Here is a 16,146-nt window from a genome sequence, read left to right on the forward strand (position 1 = left end):
ACAGTTCGTAGCTGCCATGTGGGTGCTGGGAATTGAACCTGGGTCCTCTGCAAGAGCACAGTGCTCTTAACCACTGAGCCATCTCTCCAGCCCCTGTCCCAAGCCTTTAATAGTTTTGATTTTGAGGCAGGATATCACTAAGTCTTGTATTTGTATATATGAATATAATCTTACTCAAATTTTTAGGAAAAGAGAACTGTCAGGCTAGAGAGCCACATACGCAAAATGAAAATCATTTTAGCCTTTTTCTGGGAATAAATTGGATTAAGGATAGACTAATATAGCAACATATAAAAGTTATTTAGAGTAAAGCTTCCTAAACTTTTTAGACTCATGATCTCTTTTTGCCAGCCTTCATATATAGGCATATGAAATAGATATACATATCCAACATTTACTTGTAACAAATTTATTTTAAAGCAGTTCTTTTGTGTATATATACAATTTTACTATTAAACATATTGCAAGTTTGCATACTAATAGATATGCTTGTTTTTATATAATGAATTAAATCTTGGCTGAATATTTGATACTGTAGAACATCTCCAACATTTTTCAGAGTTGATTGATATTTTGATGATTGCCATTACTAAAAACACTCCACATAAATATGTACTCCAAACAGTAAAATCTGTTCGGTGTCATTTCAGAAATTGTTGGAAATCTGTCCTAATTCCAAGCCAAAATTAATTAAATGACTTTTTATGCAACTCAAGTCATTGATTCAGACAGCAGTTTTAAAAATGAAGTATTCTAACAGTACAATCCAGAAATACTAATTTGATACATCAAAAGTCTGTTTTCTATAGTTCTATCATTATATTTCTGTAAGAGCAGAAAACCTATGTATAGTAAAAAACAATGCAGCTTATGACCCACAGTCTTGAATCTGAGCTGAATTGCTTTTTGGGCAGTACATTGCATGTGCTAGAAATAACGTAGAAAAATGCACTGAGGCGCATCACTATCAAATGCCCAAAACCAGAAATAAAGAGAAAAATCTTAAAGACCACTGAGAAAGACACAGAGACTACCTTTATTAAAAATAAAAGGAAGGCTGGGTGTGGTGGTGCATGCCTTTAGTCCCAGTACTGGGGAGGCATGAGGCAGGTGGATCTCTTGAGTTCAAGGCCAGTCTGATCTACATAGTGAGTTCCAGGCCAGCTGGGGCTACAGGGAGACCCTGTCTCAAAAAGACAAACATAGCAACAAAGTCACCTGTAGTAGATACTACATAATGATAAAAGTAATTTGTCAGGGCCAGATAACAATTACAAATGTCTGTGCACCAAATACAATTGATTTAAATTAAATGAAACATGAAATAAAAGCTGTTAGAAATGAAAGAAGAAATTGACATCTATAATCATAGCTGGGAATTTCAGTTGCTTCAGCAATTGGCAGAACTACTAGGCAGGAAACTGGCTGAGCATGTTGGAGAATTTAAGCATCATGAAACAGAGGGATCTCTTTTCAGTCCTTTACTGAATGTTAGCAAAATACAGGATCTTCTTAGCTATCCTTTGAGCATTTACCAAAGCGCACCACACACTGGACCAAAGTACAAACTTCAACACTTTTATTTATTTTTTTATGTGTATGCATGTATTGCCTGCATGTAGGTAAATGCACCTGTGTTGTACAATGCCTGCAGAGGTCAGAAGAGGCTGTCAGATCCTCTGGAACTAGAGTTAATGACAGCTGTTAGCTGCTATGTGGGTGCTGAGAATCAAACCTGGGGCTTTTGCAAGAATGGTCAGTGTTCTTAACCACTGAGCCATACCCCGCCCCCCGCCCCACCACTCATATGATTCTATGGCAATGGTGTCAGCATACACAAGCCCCAAGTAAACTCAAGGAGAGTCAGTTCCCCTGGAACTGGAGTTACAGACAGTTGTTAGTTGCCATGTGGGTGCTGGGATTCGAACCCAGGTCTTCTGCAAGAACAACAAATGTTCTTAACCACGGAGTCATCTCTTCAGGCCCAAACTTCAACACTTTTCAAGAATTGCAAGTTATCTATGGGGAAGTGAGAAAATTTAGGATACACTGAAAGTAGGGGGAAGGGATAAAAATTTAAATGGGATGTCACAAAGGGGCAGTATGTAGCACTAAACACATAAGAAGGATATTAAATCAGTGTTGTAAGTTCCCAACTCAAAAAAAGTAGTTTAAGTGAGCAAAATAAACATGAAGGGGAAAACAGGGAGGAGCATAAATCAGTGATAGAGAAACTATTTCTTTGAAAAGATCAATAAGACCGAAAAAAAAAAAAGCCAGAAAATATAATAGGAATGAAGTTTGGTATTAGTAAGAACCTAAAAATATTAACAATATCAGATGAAAATATCTCTGCATACAAATCTAACAATTTATATGATCTGGACCAATTGTTCAGAAAGTACAAACTAAACCAAGGGCCTGATGGTACAGGTCCGCAATCCCAGCTAACTCTGGAGGCTGAGGCAGGAAGATCACAAGTTCAAGACATGCCTGGGTAACTTAGAAAAACTATTCAAAAAGTAAAGAGGCTGGGCATGGTGGAACACTCCTTTAATAGCACTTGGTAGGTAGAGTCTGAGCTCTGTGAATTCCAGGCCAGCCAGGGCTGTATAGTGACTCTGTCTCAAACAAAATAAAAAGAGGTTTGCTTAGAGATGTAGCTCAGTGGTAGAGCTCTTGCCTAGCATGTATGTGAGTCACCATTACAAAAACCACCCTATAGATGACTAAAACTCACCCCTTATGAAATAGACTATGTGAATAGTCCTACTAATATTAAAATAGTCTATTAAATTTCTAGTCAACCCAAAGGCCAAAAATGTCGAAAGCTTTTGGGAGCCCTTATCCTTAAAAGATTTTAGGGTTACCCCTTCAGAGGTAGGAATGTTAGAGTAGCAAAAAGTCCCATTAAAAAAAGAAGGTGATGGGGCTGGAGAGATGGCTCAGCGGTTAAGAGCACTTGACTGCTCTTGCAGAGGACCCGGATTTGATTCCCAGCACCCACATGGTGGCTACGAACCATCCTTACCTCCAGTTCCAGAGGACCCTGAGACCTCCATGGCATTGCACGACACGGGTGCACTCACATACATGCAAGCAATACACTCATTCACATAAAATAAATAATTTTTTAAAAAGACGGAGTACATGAAGTCATCAGAAAAAAGTGATGGGGGAGATATGGGAGGAGTTGGAGGGGAGGGAGTGGGCATGGGTTTGATCAAAACACCTTATATGCTTATACGCCTGTATGAAATTCTCAAATTATTAAAAAAAAAATAAAACCTAAAGATCTCCCATAGTGAAATTTTCAGGTTGTAGATGGTCTACTTTTCTGTACAGCTGTGGCTCAGACAGTAAGTTTATTTCTCGCAGTTCTGATAACTGGCAAGTCCCAGGAGGAAGGTGCCCTAGCAAGTGCTGTCTTTCCATCTTGCTAATGGCTGTTTTCTCACTGTGTCCTCAAACACTGGAAAGAAAAACAGCTGTGGTTCTCTTCCCCAGAGGAGTGTGTGCTAGACAGTTTTCCATTACTGTAACCAAATCTATGAAGTAATCCATCTAAAGGTTTATTTCAGCTCCAGTTTAAGAGGTTTCAATGCATGATTGTTTAGTCCTTTTGCTTTGGGCCTGTGGTTACACCAACCATCGTGGCAGAGAACACGTGGTAGAAGTTGTTTCTCACTTCATGGTGAGTGGGAAGTGAAAGGAAGAAGGGGTTCTGGGGTCTTAATAACCCTTTTAAGGAGATGCCTCCTCTAACTTCTTCCTAGGCTTACCTCTTAAAGGCATCAAGAGCTGGGGACCAAACTTTCAAGGCCTTTGGGTGACATGCCACATCCAAACTATAGCAGGGTACCAAGCAGATTAGTTAGGGCCCCAGCCTTAGGACCTCATTTAACTCATCACTTTACGAGGTACAATTACATTTAGGGTTAGAACTTCAGTATATAAATCTGCAGGAAGGGGTCACAATGGGGTGCCTGGACAGATTTACCAAGTGTTTGAAAAATTACCCATTCTACCCAATTTCTTCTAGAAACTATAAGAAGCGAGAATAATTTCATCTCACTAGATGAGACCAGGATTACCCTAATATTAAAACCAGGTAAAAGACAAGAAGCTACATGTTATGACTTTTATCTGAAATGTACCCATGGGCTGGTGTTTTAGATGCTTGTCCCCTAGCTGGTGGCACTATTTTGGAAGGCTGTGGGATCTTCAGGAAGTGAGGCCTAGCTGGTTGAAGTACATTACTAGAGGTGGGCCTTGAAGTTTCCATCCCCAGTCTCTGCTTCCTGGTGTGCTGAGAATAGGCTTTTCAGTAGTGGGTTGCTGCTGCTGCGTGCTCTGCTGTGCCTTCCTGGCCAAGGCAGATTGAAACCCTCCGATCATGAGCCAAAATAAACCCTTCTTCCCCTATGTTATTTCTGTCCTGTAGTTTGGTTACAGTGACATAGAAGTAACTTAATACACTGTAGACCAATATCTTTCATTACCATTGATACAGAAATCTTTGGTATTAATAAAAACAGGCTGGAGAGATGGCTCAGTGGTTAAGAGCACTGGCTGTTCTTGCAGAGGACCTGGGTACCAATCCCAGCACCCACGTGGCGGCTGACAACAGTCTATAACTCCAGTTCTGGGGGATCCAACACCCACTTCTGACCTCTGAGGGCATTGTGCAGCAGGGGTACACTCACACACACAAGCATAATACTCATTCATACACATAAATAAGTTTAATATTAATAAAAGTTTTATTAATAAAACAATCCAGCCATGTAGAAAAAGAATTATTCCCATAGGTTCATTTATTGTAAGAAAAATCAATTTTATCATTTACATCAACAGGCTAGAGAAAAATCGCATACTCATTAAATTGGCATAGAAAAAGCATTTGATGGTTCAACACGGTTTATGATCAAACTCTTAACAAACTTTTTAACAAAGAGAGACCACTCCAAGTTGATATAATAAAGAACATATATAAAAAAACCTGCTGGGGCTGGAGAAATGGCTTAGCAGTTAAGTGCACTGGCTGCTCTTGCAGAGGACCTGGGTTCCATTCCCAGTACCTATATGGTGACTAGCAATCATCTGTAATGCCAGTTCCAGGGGATCAAATGCCCTCTTCTGGCCTCCACAGCTGTTGCACAACACAGGTGCACTTAACATACATGTAGTCAATACACACATACACATAAAATGATAAGTAAAAAAAAAAAAAATCCTGAGCCAACATCATAGTTAATGATGATAACTTAAATCTATCCCCTTAAAATATGTAAGGCTAGGATGTCTGCTCTTATTTTTCTTTATTCATAGTACTGGAACCCCTACACAATACAAGGCAAGAAAAGAAAATACATGGCATCCAGATAAGTGAGAAAGAAAACTGTTCTATTCACTTGAGACATAATTTTTGTAGGTATAAAATCCAAAGGCATGGGACTGGAGAGATGTCTCAGCAGTTAAGAGCACAGGCTGTTCTTGCAGAAGACCTGGGTTTGAATCCCAGTACCCACATGGCAGCTAACAACTGTCTGTAACTCCAGTTCCAGGGGATCCGGTGCCCTCTTCCATCCTCCAGAGACATGGCATGACACGGGTGCACTTACATGCATGCAGGCAATACACATAAAAATGAAATATATTTTTTTTAAATCCAAAGGTATTTATAAAGATGCACATAAGGCTAATGTAGGTAGGTTCCTTATATTTATAAGATAGGCTGAGGGCTGGTGAGATGGCTGAGCAGGTAAAGATGCTTGCCATGAAACCTAATGACAAGTTCAGTCCCTAGGACCCACATGGTGGAAGGAGAAGTAACTCCCACAGTTTCTGACCTCCACATGTGCACGCTGGCATACATACACACAAATAAATAACAGAAAATGAAAATACAGTGAAACACAGTGACCAATAGTTGTTTTTGTTTGTTTTAGTTTGGTTTTTGGTTTTTTGAAACAAGGTATCATGTAGTACTGTCTGGCCTAGAACTCAGAGATCTGCCTGCCTATGCCTGGGATTAAAGGTGTCCATCACCTTGCGCAACCTTCAGTAGTATATTTTATTTGAAATTGATTTACTTTGTGCATTTATATGTGGGCCACAGTGCCTCTGTAGGGGTTAGAGGACATCTTTCGGTGGTCAAGTCTCTCAGATTGTAATTCCAGCACTCAGAGGTGGAGTCAGAGCACAGAAGTTCAAGGTCATCATAGGCTACATAGCAAGTTTGAAACCAGCCTGGGATACATGAGATTGCCAGGCCTAAGTTTAAGGCCAGTCTGGTCTACGTAGTGAGTTCCAGAACAGCTGGACCGAAAAAAAACCCCAAACAAACAAAAAAACAGAAAAAAAGAATGTACTATTAGTAACACAAAAACTTGGATGCCTTTTGAACTATGCTGAGTTAAAAGACCTGATCTCAGGTTACATAGTATATGATTGCATTGATATAGTTCTAGAAATGACAAAATTACTGAAATGGAGGACAGATCAAAACCTTCCAGGGTTAGGCGTGGAAAGCCCCGTATTCTGCGATGGTTTCTGAGCCCTGGGTGAGTGTAGTTTAATACAGGAGTCCCGTCCAAGGACCAGCATTCTGCACACTCTTACTCTCTACACTTTGGCCATTTGTGACCTTTTGTGTACCTAGCCCTTTTGTTTGCTGCTGCATGTGGGAGCTTCATTAATGAGAATCAAGATATTCATTATTGTCTTCTTTACCCTTTGTTCTATGTTCTGTGAGCCTTAGGTATAGAAGTTGCATTGTAGATGTGCCACTTAGACTTGGGTTAATTCACAGGCAGTGTGTGTGACCAGTTGTGGTATTCTGCAGTAGTCTCTGTCTGGTACAAAAGAACCTTCTTTGATGAGTGGTGACTGGGATATTTGTCTACAAATATAAGGATGCATATTTTTCACATAGTAAGAAATTATATTAGTCTAGGGATGTGACAGTTTGGGGGGTTTGTCTAAGGTCTGTGATCTCTCCAATCATGTGTATTTGGCTATGTTTTCAGTACTACACAATGAGTTTCCTCCCATTGAGTGAGCTTTTAGTTCAATTATGTAGCTGTTGATTGCCCCCAAGATAAAAGTGCCACTACTATACCAATACCATATGCTGTGCAGGTCATTGATATGGGTATTTGGTCTTGAAGCTGTGTTGGACCATCGACTGATGTTCTCCCTTTAGCACCTTGCATAGTGCAACCTGATTTCAATCTGTATTACAGAGCTATAGTCATAAAAACAGCATGGTATTGGCACAAAAATAGGCCTGTACGTCAGTGCAACATAACTGAAGACCCAAAAATGAGTACATACACTATCAGCCACCTGATATTTGACAAAGGGGCCAATAACACTTACTGGAGGAATGACAACATCTTCAGCAAATGGTGGTGGCAAAACTGGATCTCTACCTGTAGAAGAAAGAAACAAGACCCTTATCTTTCACCTTGCTCAAAAGTCAAGTCCAAATGGACCAGAGACCTCAATGTGAAGCCTGAAACTCTGAAACTGTTAGAAGAAAACATTGGCAATAGCCTACAAGATAGAGGTGTAGGAAAGGACTTTCTAAATCAGATATCAGTTGCTCAGGAATTAAGGTCAACAGTCAAGAAGTGGGACTTCATTAAATTAAAAATCTTATGTACATCAAAAGAAACAACCAAGGAAGTGAAAAGAACCCACAGAGTGGGAGAAAATCTACCAGTAATGCATCTGACAAGTTTAACATCCAGAATATATAAACAACTCAATAAACAAAGAATCAAGAAAGCAAGTGACCTAATTAAAAGATGGGCTAAGGATCTAAACAGAGACTTCTCAAAAGAAGAAATAGAGATGGCTATGAAACATCCTAAAAGGTGTTCAACATCATAATTAGGGAAATGTAAATTAAAACCACTTTAAAATTTCACCTTACTCCAGTCAGATTGACTAAGATCAAGGGAACAAATGATACCAAATGCTGGAGAAAGGGGCATGCTCATTCACTGCTGATGGGATTGCAAACTCGTGTAACCTCTATGGAAAGCAGTGTGGAGAACTCTTAAAAAATGAACCTACCATTTGACTCAGTTATACCAGTCCTTGGCATATATCATCCTGTTGCAGAGATACTTGTACATTTATGTTTTTGCTGTTTTCACAATAGCTAAGAGATGGAAGCAACCTAAATGTCCCTTAACTGGTGAGTGAATAATGAAAATGTGGTACACTTACACAACGAGTTCTACTCAACAGTTAAAGATAAAATCATGAAATTTGCAGGTAAATAGATGGAACTAGAAACTGTTAAGTGAGGTAACACAAACTCAAAAAAACATGTTCTCCCTCATATGTGGATCCTAGCATCAAATCCTTATATGTGAGTATGTATCCAGACATAACTGCAGAAACCAGAATAATGAAAAGGAGCCAGGGAGGTAAAGGGAAAGAAAACCTGAGAGAGAAGAACAATAAGAGACAGGTGTTACTATGGGAGAAATGGATAAAATGGGGATATTAAATCGTAGGGGGAGGATTATGCAAGGAACTTTGGGATAAAGGGAAAGGAGGAGCTCAAGAGAAGTGGGACCTAGGAGACTGGTATTATCGAAGGAGAAATGGGAGAAAGGGGAACACTTTAAATGGGGAAGTCATGATGCAAGGGTTAGACAGGGAGAGAAGAGAGATAAATAATGCCTAGCTAGTGTAAAAAACCAGAGGAAATCATATTAGCCCAATAACTTAATGACAAATGACACATACAATATCTGTAAATGAGTACATGTGTATAGCTAAAGGCTATATAACAAGAAACAGTGCCAGACAGGAGAAACCTTCCTTTGAGTTGTTGGCTAGGGTGGTCCAAGAGACTCCCAAAATTACACAGGCTGTTGCCATAGCCCTTAATGGCCTCCCAGAAGTTGAAGGTAAGACCCTACTACTGAAGACGGAACATGCTTTGAACACAGGATTTGGAGCAGTGGAGCTGGAACTGATCTCGAAACCATATCACCTGAAGGCTAGCTCTCAAAGCTTTGAGTCAATCTTTTACATCCATCAATGATACCTTTTAGCCTTAGTTCACCAAATCATGACATTCCAGCATGAAAAGATCTCTGATTTAGTGAATGGACTAAAATGACTGAACGTGGTCACTGGGTACCAGAGGTAGCGATACGCCTTTAGATATCTGTGGTGAATGCTACCTTCTTCAAGGACTGAGAACAATGTGAGAGAGTTTTAGTAAAAAAAGTGAACATAGGACTGGGAAGAATGCTTGCCTAGCATATACAAATCCCAAGTTTGATCCTCAGCTCTGCATAACTGAGTATGATAGCACATGCCTATAATCTCAGCACTGCAGAGATGGAGTCAGGAGGATCACAAGTTCAAAGTCATCCTCCACTCACTACATAGTGAGTTTGAGGCCAGCCTGGAATACATGTTCCTGTCTGAACTTCCCCACCCCAAAAAAATAAAACTGAATATATGTAGAGGAAAAGTTGCATTTGTTGATCTATAGTTCAGTGGGAGCTTTTATAGATGTTTGATGCCAGAAGTTTTTAAGATTTAGATAGATAGATAGATAGATAGATAGATAGATAGATAGATAGATAGATAGTAGATAGATAGATAGATGATAGAGTGTATATGTGCATTGGCACTCATGTGGAGTGGGTTCTCTCTTGCCTTATTTTTTTAAATATTATTTTTATTTTATGTGTATACATGTATTGCCTGCCTGTAGGTAAGTGTATCCGTGTTGTGCAATGCCCACGGAGGTCAGAAGAGGCTGTTAGATCCCCTGGAACTGGAGTTACGGACAGTTGTTAGCTGCCATGTGGGTGCTGGGATTTGAACCCGGGTCTTCTGCAAGAACAACCAGTGTCCTTAACCACTGAGACATCCCTCCAGCCCCTCCTGCCTTATTTTTTTAAATATTTTTATTCTTTGAAAATCTCATACACTGTATTTTGATCACATTTAGACCCCTCCCCCATCTCCACCTCCACCTTACCACCCCTCACCCCTCCTATTATTCTTTTTTTAAGATCTATAGAGTCAAAACTCAGGGTTCCTCAAATGCTCTTGGGTATAGGTGTCTTCTACCTTATTTTTGAGGCAGGGTCTCTCTCACTCGTTTTGCTGCTGTACTGCTTATGTGAGCCTCTGTCTCCTGCCTCCAGATTCTCCATCTCTTCCTCCCATCTCTTGGTAGGAATGCTGGGGCTAGAATTTCAGGTGCAGGCGTCTGGCTTTTTTACAGATGTTTCAGGGACTAAACTCAGATCAACAGGGTTGCATGGCAAGCACTTTCACCTGCTGAGCCATCTAGGCAGCCCTCAGAAATTCTAAATATATATGCTTTCTATGAACTCAACCTGGATCACTGCTGTGAATTTAATTTTTCTAGTTGTTTGGTTGGGGAACAATCCACAGAACATATTTGCTCTTTGCTTGGCAGGTTTTCATTTGTGAAATGGGTGATTCAGAAGATGGTGATGTCCCCCAGCTTTCTTCTCACACCTTAGCAGCTCTTCAGGAATTCTATGCTGAGCAGAAGCAATTCACCAATCTAGGTGGAGATGATAAATATAACATTGGGGTAATAGAAGAGAACTGGGTAAGTGAATGCATCCACACCCATTGGGAACTAGTGGTGTGACACCTATGTTGTGGTCAGTCAGTGTTTTATCTGTTTTCCCCCAATAGTAAAGTTTTTGTCACCCCCAGGAGCTGAGAATGCCATAGGGAGCAAGAGCAGAAAGCATCAGTGACATCGTAGGACAATGTACATGCACATTCTGGCTCTAACTTGCAGGCTGGCTGGTGATTGAAGCAGAGGTTTTGTAGATAGTGAGGCAGTATGTCACTCCATATATAACTAACTTGATTTTCACAGAACCCAACAGTCCTGGTAGAAAGAAAAATGTATCATTTCAGTAAATGGGGTAACAGAACCTAAACATGTAATGAAAAGTTGAGAGGAGAGAAATGTTAATTTATCTTATGTGATGTATTTTGTATTTTTGTAGTCCGAATAAGAAGTAGGTATTGCATCCAGGCGTGGTGGTGCACACCTTTAGTCCCAGCACTCCAGAGGCAGAGGCAGGTGGATCTCTGTGAATTCCATATGAGCCTGGCCTACATAGAGTTCAGGCCAGCCAGGGCTCCACAGTGACTTCAGTCTTAAAAAAAATAAAATTAAATAAATAAATAAATAAATAAATAAATAAATAAGGGCTAGAAAGATAGCAGTTAAGAGCACTTACTGTTCTTGCAGAGGACTCAGGTTCAACTCCCAGCACTCATATTGGGTCGCTCACAACCACTTATAACCAGTTCCAGGGGATCTGACACCCGCTCCTGTCCTCCCCAGGCACTGCACTCATATGCAGAAACTCATATAGACACATGTAATTTAAAAATAAAAATAGGTGCTGGAGAGATGTTAAGAGCACCAGATGCTCTTGCAGAGGACCCAGGGTTGATTCCCAGCACCCACATGGTGGCCAACAATCATTTGTAACTCCATTTCCAGAGTAATCTGCTGCCCTCTTCTGACCTCTGTGGGCATTGCATAACACATGTGCACTTACATACATGCAGGCAATACACTATGCACAAAAAATAATAATTTTAAAAGTAAAAAATTTTAAAATTAAGATAAAAATAAGAATTAAAAAAACACAACCATTGAGGGAATCCCCTAATTTAAGTATTTTGAAGGACACAGTGAAGGAACAGGCAAAGCCTCACATTTGTCTGTGATGACTGTACCAGGCCTGTCTTTCTCTGCCACTTGGCAAGTAGGAAAAAGGTTTTATATCTTTTGTTTTTTCTTAGTCTTCTGCATTTTGTGCCCAGTTTGGATAAGTTCTCTATCTGCCACCCTGTGACTGACACTATGGTGTCCAGCTGTCCTTTCCCTTTATGCTGCACGTTCTGCGTCTTATGATTGCCCTTCGTTATGCCTTTTCATTTGTTGTGGTGGTTTTGGTTTCGAGACAAGGTTTCATATAGCCGAGGCTGGCCTTGAACTAGCTATATAGCTGAGTCTCTTGTCTCCACTTCCAAGTGCTGGGATTACAGGCATGTGCCACCACGCCCTGCTCCTCTGTGCGTTTCCACCTAGTTTGAAGCTCTTGGCCGGTATCATGAACTTGAAGTGTCACATTATTCTTGAGGTGGTCTACCTTTTCCCCTTCTAATTATTGTTTAGCATATTCTTTATAGACTTCTACAAAGTATAAAGAATACTTTAGTTGTTGTACAAAATATATAAATGCATAAACAAAACTAGCCCTAATCCCACTACTAACTTTTCTAAGTTGTGTACTGTCATTTAGTTTTGTTGATAAAATTGAGGTAATATCCCAGGAAATTTTTTAAAGATGAAAGTGAAGTAGAAGAAAGAAAACACTAGCAAACTAAAAGATCTGGGGGTTTATTACTCTGTGGTAGGAGTTCAAGAGAGAGAGAGAGAGAGAGAGAGAGAGAGGAAGTGGAGCAAACTATGAACACTTAAGGTACTCTCAAAGTGGCATACTTACTCCAGCAAGCAAGTCCATGCCTCCTGAACCTCTGTAAATAGCACCACCAACTGGGGACCAATATTTGAACTTTTGGGGAACATTCTCATTCAAGTCAAGGAAGGCACCAGGCATGGTGACATAAGCTATTAATGCCAGCACTCAAAATCCCAGCCTGCAGGAAGATCAGGGCTAGCTTCGGTTATACAGTGAGTCTCCCCAACTCACAGAAAGCCAGGGGTGGCGGGCCTTGGTGGTCGAACATTTGCCCAACATGTATAAGGCCCTGTGTTCCATACCTAGTCCCACAGAAAGCAATCATTAAAGAATATTCGAAAGTTTCTAGAGCTAAAGACTCACTAAGATTCATGATTATGATGATTATGAAAATTTTGGATGTAGGTACTAAAGAAGATCCAGGAGGGTTTAGGAAGTTGGCAAAGTGCTTATCATGCAAGCATGAGGACCTAAGGTCAGATCCCCAGCACTCAGAAAAAGCCTAACCCTAACCCTAACCCTAATATTTGTGATCCCAGGGCCGAGGAAATGGAAACAGATGCCTGGATCTTGCTGCCTGGCTAGTATAACCAATTAATGAGCACCAGGTTCAGTGAGAAATCCTGACTCAGAAAAGAAAAAAAAAAAAAAAAACACCATGCAGAGTGATTGAGGAAGACATTCAGTGTTGACATCTGGCCATCACATGCACCTGCACACATACAAGCATACACACAAACGTACACATGTACACACACACAAAAGAAAATGCTAGAACCTTTCAGAAGGAGAGCAGGTCACCCACAGAAGCTCAGGATTACAGCCACATTGCTCTTCTCAGTAACTTTAAACTAGGGATCTAGAGCTGGTGTGGTGGCGCATATCTGTGATCCCAACACTTAGAAAGTGAAGGCAGGGGATCAGGAGTTTAGGGTCATCCTCAGCTACAGCAAGCTTCAGGCCAGTCTCATCACCACCACTACCCACACCCATGATAGAAACTAGAAATCTAAAAATGCTTTCAGTATTCTAATGAAAGTTGTGTTCAGCTAAGCTGTCAGTTGGGTATGAGGACAGAATACAGACATTTTAGACATGCAGTGTTCCCTCCCAATACACTTGGCAGAAGCCACAGAAGGATTTTCTCTAGCAAATAAGAAGTAAACCCAGAAAGGAAGATATGTCCTATGGATCCCAGCAGCACGTCCCTGCTCGCAGAACACCTGAAGCCCACAGAGGCGGTCTTTGCTTGTTGCTGTATAAGGCTCAGTGCCATCATGGGGCAGCTATGGACCATCGTAATAAGGGGGTTAAGAGGAGATTGTGTTTTAGGCTGGCATTAGGTGTTTGGGAAAGTGTGTCAGAAACTGGTAATTCTAATTATCTTAATTATGGGCTGGAGCCAGAAGCTGTGATTTGTTAAGCATTATAGGCTCTCAGGTTAACTGGAAGAGTAATAGTCATTTTTGTGACCTACAGGAGATTCTTGTTTTATCTGTCCTTGGATATGAGGATATGATTACAGAGTGATCATATTTTTGTCTTTCTTCATCACAGTCAAAAGCTCTGGTTAGTGTTCCCTGAAACAGCTTCTGCTGAGTAGAGAATATCTGGGCCTAGGTGGTAGTTGAAGGTAGCTCTGTCTTGTCATTTTTTTCTTTTGTTTTCTTTTCTTGGTGAATTAGGTTTTTGTGTCTGTGTGTGGGTGTACAAATGCCGTGGTGCTGTCAGCACATGGATTCCAGGGATTTAACTCAAATTGTCAGTCTTGGTGTCAAACACCCTTACCTATTGGGGCATTTTGCCAACCTCTTTTTTTGAGATAGGAACTCGGGAGGCCTCATAGATATGTAGTCAAGGATGGCCTTGAACTCAGTCTTCCTGTGTTTAATTCCCAAGTACTGGGATTGCAGGATACACCACCATGCCTGACAAAAGCCAACCAAGTATTGTTAATCTTTTTTTTTCTGATGCACATACTAGACAAGCTCTCTGTCCCTAGGCTATATCCCCAGCCCCAATTTTCTTTTCTTATGGAGCATAAAGAAAGGGGAGGGAAGGGGCACTAGATCAACAGTGATGACTTACAAAGTTAGGTTACAAAATCAGTTTAAAGAGATCAAATCTTGATGTGAATTTTCCAAGTGATATTATTTTTTAAATATTTAGATTTTCTGACTTAAGATGATAGATTATTCACTTGGATATTACTTTTCTTTTATCATTCAATGAATTATAATTTTTTAAAATTATGTTATAATGCCAGGAATGGTAGCTCACACTTTTAATCCTAGCACTTGAGAGGCTGAGACAGGAGGATTTCCATGAGTTCAAGACCAGCTTGTGCTATAAAGACCCTGTTTCCAAAAAAAATTTTTTAATTTGTTTTTATTAAATTTTGTTGTATTCCATACAGAATATCCCAAACAACCTGAATCATCTTTATAGCCCCATCCCCACCAGCACCCTCCCATTGGAACCCATATACTCTGTCCTGGGTGTTAAGACCCACTGTGTCAAGTCAGTGTCCCCAGATACTTCCCAGTGCAAGTCCATCCACTTATGGTCTAGTCAGATCCCTCTCTTCTATCTATCCAAACACCTATCATTTTCTTTTCTATTTTTTTTAAACAGCTGCACTGGAAAGTCCACACTCAAATATAGATCCTGTGACCTCCCAACAGCTGCAGAAAATGGCTGACATATCCTTAGCCTTTCCCTCACATGCAGCTAAAGTCGACTGATTGTGTGGGAGGGGTAACTGGCTCCCCCCTTAACTCCTTGGTGAACATGGGACGGATGTGTGACTATAGCTTGCTGGCATAGCAGTTGGAGTATGCTTCTAGTTAACCCTCCACCCCTTCCTCTGGCTCTTGCATTCTTTCTGCCAACCCCTTCTGCAAAAGTCCCTGAGCTTTGGAGGGGGTGGTAGGTGTGGGATGATCTTCCTCCTACTGTGGTAAGGCACTGAACTTTTGGGTCTCTGCATCATCAGTTTTCCATGGGGTGCTGGCCCATTGCAGTGGGATTCCATCTACACCATCACATGGAGGCCAGATACAGGTGCTCTCAGGAGGTCTGCTGAGTTCTTAGCCTCTACACCACTGGAAGTCAGAACAGGCCTTCTCAGGCTGTCTGCTAAGGTCTCCCCAAAAATTTTTTAAAAGAGTCCCAGGTGCTTGTGAGTGTGGTATTATGGGAAGATCACTTGAGTACATGAGTTGAGCCAGTCATCTGAAAAAAGACATTACATTAGAAAACAACAGAGTGGAACTGGAGAGATGGTGGCTCAGCAGTTAAGAGCACTGGTTGCTCTTAAATACAACAGGTTTGATTCTATCTGAGATTCCACTTTCAGGGAGCCTGATGCCCTCTTCTGACCTCCACCTACACTGCATGCATGTGGTGCACTTACATACACGTAGGCGACACACTTGTACACATAAAATAAAAATAAGTGATTTTTAAAAAAAATTATTTATTTAATAAGCACATACTTAGAAGAAGCATTTCATTACAACAGCATTGACATATTCAATAACAATTTCCAGAGCTAACATGCATCTCTTTCAAAATTGGCTGTAAATTTTTAGGTTTACAGTTGAATTAA

General features: G+C 40.6%; 1 protein-coding gene across 6 annotated transcripts in view; it reads left to right on the forward strand.

Annotated features, from left to right (window-relative positions):
• Xpo4 (exportin 4) overlaps positions 1-16,146 on the forward strand; it is a 158,658-nt gene that overhangs the window by 134,554 nt on the left and 7,958 nt on the right. For all 6 annotated transcript variants that reach the window (XM_029559238.1, XM_029559237.1, XM_029559239.1 and 3 more), the window contains one exon: positions 10,472-10,630. In XM_029559238.1, coding sequence (XP_029415098.1) covers positions 10,472-10,630 — 159 coding nt within the window. The remainder of the gene's footprint in view (positions 1-10,471; positions 10,631-16,146) is intronic.

Source organism: Nannospalax galili, unplaced genomic scaffold (genome assembly GCF_000622305.1).
Source record: "Nannospalax galili isolate Female #2095 unplaced genomic scaffold, S.galili_v1.0 scaffold388, whole genome shotgun sequence".
NCBI lineage: Eukaryota > Metazoa > Chordata > Mammalia > Rodentia > Spalacidae > Nannospalax > Nannospalax galili.